Source organism: Mus pahari, chromosome 10, assembly GCF_900095145.1.
Source record: "Mus pahari chromosome 10, PAHARI_EIJ_v1.1, whole genome shotgun sequence".
Taxonomy (NCBI): domain Eukaryota; kingdom Metazoa; phylum Chordata; class Mammalia; order Rodentia; family Muridae; genus Mus; species Mus pahari.
The window spans coordinates 34,869,610-34,878,350 of NC_034599.1; the positions used below are offsets into that span (position 1 = coordinate 34,869,610).

At 35.2% G+C, this 8,741-nt stretch overlaps 1 protein-coding gene across 2 annotated transcripts; it reads left to right on the top strand.

The window, feature by feature from the left end:
- Window positions 1-4,190: 4,190 nt before the first annotated feature.
- Window positions 4,191-8,179, top strand: LOC110327831 (olfactory receptor 150). 2 transcript variants are annotated; one of them, XM_021207063.1, is made up of 2 exons: window positions 4,191-4,201; window positions 7,252-8,179. In XM_021207063.1, exons 1-2 carry the CDS (start codon window positions 4,191-4,193, stop codon window positions 8,177-8,179), a joined length of 939 nt encoding a protein of 312 aa, XP_021062722.1. The 2 variants fall into 2 exon arrangements, with proteins under 2 accessions (XP_021062722.1, XP_021062720.1); XM_021207061.1 differs by lacking the exon at window positions 4,191-4,201 and having other exon boundaries at window positions 7,241-8,179.
- Window positions 8,180-8,741: the final 562 nt, after the last annotated feature.

Consider the following 8,741-nt stretch of genomic DNA (forward strand, 5'->3'; position numbering starts at 1 on the left):
GCAGGGTATAAGGGACATTCGGAATAGCATTTGAAATGTAAATGAAGAAAATATCTAATAAAATAAGTTAAAAAAATACCCATGGAAGAATTTGCAGAGACAAAGTTTGGAGCTAAGACAAAAGGATGGACCATTCAGAGACTGCCCCACCTAGGGGTCCATCCCATAATCAGCCACCAAACACAGACACTATTGCATATGACAGCAAGATTTTGCTGAAAGGACCCTCATATAGCTATTTCTTGTGAGGCTATGCGAGTGCCTGACAAATACAGAAGTGGATGCCCAAAGTCATCTATAGGAAAGAACACAGGGCCCCCAATGGAGGAGCTAGAGAAATTACCCAAGGAGCTGAAGGGGTCTGCAATCCTATAGGTGGAACAACAATATGAACTAATCAGTACCTCCAGAGCTCCTGTCTCTAGCTCCATATATAGCAGAAGATGGCATGGTTGGCCATCATTGGGAAGAGAGGCCCCTTGGTCTTGCAATCTTTATATGCCCCATATAGGGGAATGCCAGGGCCAAGAAGTGGGAGTGAGTGGGTAGGGGAACAGGGCAGGGGGAGGGTATAGGGGACATTTGGGATAGCATTTGAAATGTAAATGAAGAAAATATCTAATAAAATAATTTTTAAAAATGTCACAAAACAATAAGAAAATATAATGTAATGATTTTTAAAATGTTTTCCTAAGATTTTATTTTCCTTCAACTTATGTATCTATATCTCTGGGAGTATGGGTTCCCATGGAGGCTAGAAGAGGGCCTCATACTTTTCTGGAGCTACAATGACAGGCATTTGTAAATACATGAGTGCTGCTTCCAAAAGCAGTCCTGGTCTAAACTGCCCAGCCATTGCTCTAGTCCCTAGTTAGTAACATTTAATAGCAATTACAAATCATTTTCTATTTCTCCAACCCTTAAAAACTGGAAAAGACTAAATTCATTCTCCAATATTTCAGAAACTGTTTTTTACATTGTTGTGAAAACCTCCTACAACTGTATCTCTAAGACTTGGGTTCTAGACTTTAACTTAATTGTAGATGTAGTTTGGGGGGAAAGAGCTGTACTTGTGGGAATTAATGAGTTGTATAAAAAGGATAATAAATGAAACTTTAATTGTTCTTTTCTCACAACAACCCATCCCTTGTGGAAAGAAACCTTGAGAGAATTTCTTTTTTACATATAATGTTAATGAAAACTCAGTATGAAATGCTATGTGACAATAATATGATTCAGGTAAGTGCCTCGGGAAGATTTGAGGGCAATCTGGACATGACAATTGTTTGTTCATGTGTACTACTCAGAAGTAGAGATTTGCCTACTGATCCCTGACATACAGGAAAGCTGTAGTTTTACTGTGGATTATCAGCATCAACAAATGAAGAGAGATCTCACAGAAGAGTATTCAGTCTACAGCTTGCATCTCACAGTGAGACAGGTTTCCAGGGAAAGAAAATGTGAGCCTGTGAGTTTAATCTCTCCTTGCTCCACTCCAAGCTCAGAACTTCAGAGGTCCATCTTGAACTCTAAAGCTTGGGTGTTGTCAGAATTTCTCCACACTGGCTGACAATGATCATTTATATCTCCCAATAGCACATCAAAATGCAGGAAAGACGACCATGTTCATACTTCTACCTACTCTTATTCCATTCTTAAGCCTAATGAGTTTTGATGTCGCCAAAAAATATGCTTAAAGACACATACGATAAGTGGAAAATTGATTTGTTGCTGGTCATACCGATACTAGGGGAACAACAAGTTTTAGTGGACAATTTCAATTTACACAACACTTATTAAACACATATATGAATCAATATGGTTCATCTGGTGGTATTTAAATTGTGTGCCTATCATTTTCACTGTTAGAGTCCCTGTTTCTTTTAATAAACTTTTTGAACTGATTTATTAACTTTGCTATTTTTATGAATCCAAAATTTAATACAAAAACTTGTGGTAGTAATACTTGCTATCACTGAAAACTCTGCAGGTTTATGTTATTTCTGTTAGTTCTTCTAGACTTGATTTTCCTTTAATAAGCATCCGTTGGTCACATTCTGAGCCAGGCATACAGCAACCATGCTCCTGTGGACCTCCCATCACAGTGTACAATTGCTCTGCCTCCCTTTTGCATTCAGTATTAGAGATTTTGAGAAGCAGAGACCGTGTCACCTATGTATTTCTGTCTTTAATTCTTATGACAGCATTTCTGCTTATCACCATTAAATTGTTTTACTATTAATTCACACTCACCTCCATGTAATAGCTTCCTGAAACATTAACAATAATTGTCTTAGTCTATAAATTTCATAATAATTTTGTGAATGATACCAGCTAAGCTGTTGATAAAGTGTATTTTCAAAATAGCTGAAATACTAAATTTCTACAGAGTAATAATTCATATTTTATCACCCTAAGGGGCAATTTTAGATGTTTCCTGGGACAAGCATAACTATGTAATGTGCAGAAAATGACTAATGACACTTAAAAATAATTAACATAATGCAAAAACTATTTAAACCTAGCAAGATCACCAGAACACAACCCTTCTGGAAATGCCTGAGCAAGAGTATATTTGTGCTGAGTCATCATGCCATTCTCAGGGAAATAACCAAATGTTTATTTTCCAAAGGAAATCTATTTGAAATTACATGGAAATGCGAAGGATATGCCAAGTGAAGTAATGATGTAAAAAAAAAAAGAAGAAATGCTCAGTTACTTCACATACATAGAGTAAGTATAAAACATAAAGTCTTTCCTAGAGTATAAGAAGTGGGCCAGACAGGGAGGATTTGTCCAATCAAGTAAAACTCTTACTAATTTTACAAGAATAAAGAATGGTGCATTGTTTAGTATATTGCTTGTGGTTTGTGGTAAAGTATTATACTTAGACTTAAGTAACATTTCTGCTTAATACGCATTCTGAACACATTTAAAGAAAGCTAGCAAAAAATGACCCATAACCTTTAGTAGAGGATGCATGTAATGATTACCTAGAATGTGGTGACAATGTTAGGAGATTTTGATATACATAAACTGATCAAACAATGTACATGAAATAGTCATCATTCATTGTGTGTCATTTCTGCTCAATAGCACTATTAAGATCCACCCAAATAAAGTTTCATCTCATTAAACCATTTAGGTATCTTGATGATGGCTCACTTATCACACATGGGGAGATAACTAATGCAGAAGAGGTTGCTTGCACTTCTCTGCTAAGTTCGAAGACATGCAACTAGGCAGATGGCATTAACAGAGCTGAATACAAAGCTTCAGGACTAAGAGATTTTGTCTGAAACAGATTCAGGTTAGCTTAGTTACCTATCATGGGTCTGGACTCCTGACTACTCTCAAAGCCACAAAGATTTACAAGACAAAATGCAGATCTTACGATGAGGACTAGTGCTTCCTGGGACAACTGGAGAGAAGCAAAGAGAGCAGAAAAACCATTCACCTTGCCAGTGAAAAACTTAGAGTTGTATGATTTGTTGTCTGTGTCTGTTACATGCTGATTGAACACAGTACTACATTCTAAAATAGGCAATATATAATGATCAGAAATTCATTTGTCTCTAGTCCCTGAGTGCTTGGAAGTTCAGTGTCAGAGGATGAATAGCACTGTGTGAGACAATGAAGGACGAAGGGTACACAAACTAGAACACTAGAGTGTGCGCATGAAACCAAGGTCATTCTTATGCTATATATCTGCCCATGTGACAACAAACTTAGTTTCCTCTTCTTAAACAGGTGATCTTATAAAGTGGTCTCCTTTTTAAGGTTCTACATCTTTCTCCACACTATTACACTGGAGACAAAAGTTCTAGCATAACCTTGGGGGACACATTCAACTCATACTTATGTATGTATATGTAAGCACTCTGTAAAACACATGGTACAAAATTACTAAAGATTTTGACAATGATGACTTGAAGACATCAGTTACATTAGACCATTAGACTTTTTATGAATCAATAACAATAAACTCTAGACATTCTTCAAGGTAGAATTGGAGAGGGTGATCCTTGGCAGGAGATGGCCAACTGTGCAGTTAAAGTAGATATGAGTTATTGAGGACATCACTTGATTTTCTGATAATTACCGCTATATGGTTTGCTGATCCCACTGAATAGTTCATTGTTTCATGTTCTTTTTTTCCTGATGTTCATTTTGCTCCTTTCATAAGAAATATGGAAGAACAGTTTAAATTATGTGCCTTATGTCTTTAACTCATTATCATTTAATAGTAACAAGGATGTGGGGTTGAGAGTATTATGCAGTGGGTGAACACACTTGCTACATAAGCCTGGAGACCTGAGTAAGGATCCCCAGAACCCAGTAGAAAAATCAGCAATAGTAATGATTGTAATTCTAGCACCTTGCTGGAAAATAGGAGACAGGTAGAAGAAGCTACAGGGGTTAAAGGAACTAGTTATCCTTGGATTGTTTAGGCAAAGAGACCCTGTCTCAAGAATGTGGAAAGGCAAGGAACCATACCCAAAAATTGTCCTCTGATCTCTACACACATATTGGCTCATACATCCCTACACACACACACACACACACACACACACACAAAGAAAAACAAAAGCTTATGTTTTCTTGTTTTCATATTAGAGAGAACAAAACACTAAGTGATTGTACTAGCATATGAGTCATCAAAACACTTTTTTTTAGATACTTATTGGAGAGAAAAATATTCCAGCACAGATAAAATGCTAATGTGCACATTTGGCATGAGGCAAAGTCTTGATTGGAATAGTTTCCAGGAGGATCACAAAGCAGCAGGTTGTGTTGGAAGGCATATGCCAGTGTCAATTATATATACATATACATATACATATACATATACATATACATATACATATACATATACATATACATATACATATACATATACATATACATATACATATACANCATATACATATACATATACATATACATATACATATACATATACATATACATATACATATACATATACATATACATATACATATACATCATATACAAATACATACACATACACATACATATATATCATATACATCATATATATCGACATATACAATGCATATACATATAATTTTTCCATTGTATAGTTCAATGTGCTTAGTATACTCTTTTTGTTTTGTTTTGTTTTGTTTTGTTTTGTTTTGTTTTGTTTTGTTTTGTTTTGTTTTTTGAGACATGGTTTCTCTGTATAGCCCTGGCTGTCTTGGAACTCACTCTGTAGACCAGGCTGGCCTCGAACTCAGAAATCCACCTGCTTCTGCCTCCCAAGTGCTGGGATTAAAGGCGTGTGCCACCACTCCCGGCCTGCTTAGTATACTCTTAGAGTCTATTCATACAGACAATATCATGTTGCATGGTAGAACATTTCATTGATATCATCCCAACTAAAGTCTCATTAGCACAAGCAGTCATGTCAGTCTCTGCTTTCCCCAGAACTTGGCAGAAAGTTCTCTCTGTGTATGAACTGGGCTATTTTTGACACTTACTGTAAAATGTGTCCTTTGATATATATATACCTGATATATATATTGCTTCATTTCACTTAGTATGCTTCAGACTCTCACATCTTCAGGCATCTTTATTAAGTGTCCCTTCTTATGGTTAAAGTATACTGCATTTGTCCATCCACTATTGAATAGATTTGCCTCATGATTATTGGCCATTTGTGTATCCTCAATGGATGAATGGCTACCCACACCTTTTGACCATTATAAATAGAATCTTTTTTCCTTTTAATTGTTATATTGTATGTGTTCTTTATGTACACCACTTAGACTTTTTTATTCAGGTATATTCCTTGAAACTTTTTCTCATTCTGTCTTTCATCTTTTCAAGATATACCTTGTGTTTTATAAAGCACATACATTTTTTAAAAAGAGCTCAGTTTACTAATTTGTATGATTGTCTCTGCTTTGGGTTTCTTACAAAAAACTACAATAATTCCGAACGTGCAAAGATTTAGTCTGTTGGTTTATCATTATCATCAATATTATTGTTATATCTTTGACTCTTATGTTTATTTCCAGTATCCATTTTAAATTAATTTTATTGATTAAAAGAAGCTATGTAATTAATTCAGTACCACATGTTGAAAAGTTACTATCAATTCTGGAATGTCATAACAACTTTATAGGGAATTTATTCTCCATAGATGTTTTTAGAATGTCAATATAGTTTCATTGATTTGTGCATCTATGCTTAAATCAATATGACACATATATATTGTAATGCTTAAGACAATTTTCAAGTTGGGAAAGGTACAATACCCAAGTTTACTCCTGTCTTTCTAATTTTCTCTGATTTTTCTGAACCACACATATTCTCTAGGCATTGTATGGCATGTGCATCAGTATTTACACAGAGTTGTGATTTCACAGCAATTGCACTGAATTTATATGGCATTTTAGGTTTTTTGTTCATTTTAGAATGCTAAACCTTTGAATTCCATTTACATAGCTCTTTAACTCCTTTCAATTACTGTGGCTTATGTTTTTACTCGTAAGAATTTTACAAGATTACATATTTGAAATAAATTGTATGATTCTTGAGTTTTCTCTTGATCTCTTTTGAACATCCTTACCAACTTTATGCACTGCTTCAAAAGATATACATTTGACTATTTATACCTTTCAGAATTTTCTATATAGAGCACCATTATTTATAAGAAGACACTTCATGTTTGCTTTATACATAAAAATGTCTTGTATTATTTTCTCAATTAACTACCAAAATAAAAGCTCTGATTCAATACTGAATAAAAGTGCAAGGGATTTTTATTTCATTTGTAAATTAAATTTCCACAGGAGTCGTCCAATAGTATTGGTTGAGGTCTCTTGTGAATGATATACATATTTTAATCTGAAATATTCACAAATAGGGGAGATGAGAGTATTGTAAGTAAAGTACATACAGTCCTAAGGAATTGAAAACAAAGTAATAATACCTTGCCTTCAAGTGTTTGAGACCAAGCATGAACAAACTCATCTTCAATAGAATACAGATGGAGGCAGATGGCTTGGATCTACCTGTTATTCACATATTCCTTAATTTAGGAATTCCTTTTTTTGCCATCAAACATGCACAAGTTATTGTCAGAGAAATGGTGGTGTCTGTCCCCAAATACTTAAATTATGTATTATACTTCAGTATATGGAAGCACAATAAATATATAACTTCTTTTTTTTTTCTTCTTCTTCTTCTTAAATAGAACTCTCAGGAAGAAATGGCACACAGCAATCAGACCAGAGTGACTGAGTTCATCATCGCTGGATTAACAAACAAACCAGAGCTGCAGCTGCCCCTCTTCCTCCTCTTCCTTGGAATCTACCTGTTCACAGTGCTGGGGAACCTGGGCATGATCATCCTCATCCTGCTCAGCTCGCACCTGCACACACCCATGTACTTCTTCCTCAGCAGTCTGTCCTTCATTGACCTCTGTTACTCCACAATAATCACCCCTAAAATGCTTGTGAACTTTGTGACAACAAAAAATGTTATCTCCTATGAGGAATGTATGACTCAGCTCTATTTCTTCATTGCTTTTGTTATATCTGAGTGTCATATGTTGGCTGCAATGGCTTATGACCGCTATGTTGCCATTTGTAACCCCTTGCTTTATAATGTCACCATGTCTTACCAAGTTTGTTCCTGGATGGTAGGTGGGGTATATGGCATGGGCTTCATTGGCGCAGCAATTCATACTCTCTGCATGCTAAGAGTGGTTTTCTGTAAGAATAATATAATAAACCATTACTTCTGTGATCTTTTCCCATTGATGGAGCTTGCCTGCTCCAGTACTTATGTCAATGAGGTAGTACTCCTGTGTCTCAGTGCGTTTAATATCTTTATTCCAACATTGACTATCTTGGGTTCTTACATCTTCATCATTATTAGCATCCTCCATATCAAATCCACTGAGGGCAGATTCAAAGCCTTCAGCACATGTAGCTCCCACTTCTCTGCCGTTTCTGTCTTCTTTGGTTCCCTGGCATTCATGTACCTGCAGCCCTTNTCTGTCAGCTCCAAAGACAAAGGCAAAGTGTCCTCTGTGTTTTACACTACTATTGTGCCCATGCTGAACCCTATGATCTATAGCCTGAGAAATAGGGATGTTAAACTTGCTCTAAATAAGTTATTTCAAAAAAAGAAGTTTCATGTATAAAGAAATATTTATCATAGAAAAAATATACCATATCTGAGTTTTGTTTAAGAAAGTTTACAGAGACAAAAATGTATGTCCAGTAATGAGTTTATTGTTAGTATGTGATTATTTTGGTGGGGGAAAATGGTTGTCATGGAGGAATGGGTTTACACAAGAAAAAGAAACATTTCTTGAATGTCCCAGAGTTCACCATAGAGGGCAACCTGAAAACCCTATAAATATATATTTAAATCCATCAAAGCATTTTATGGTTCATTTTGCTATATAGGCATAGAACATAGCTCTTTTAGCTAAGGTTACTTATTCTATTTGGGGAATAAGTATGTATGATCGTATCTTTATAAAAAGTATCTTGATTATATGACATTTTTTCAAAGAAGTGTACTGTCCAACCTTCTGAAAGTTTGATCTCTGAAATAAATAATTTTCACAAAAATACAAAAGTGATATACAAGTTTTATTAAATGTGAAGGTCTGTATTAGAGAGCATTGGGAAATAAAAGGTATAAGTTCTTTCTTCTTATTGAGAGCTAAAGATCATAATACTATGACATACTCAAAT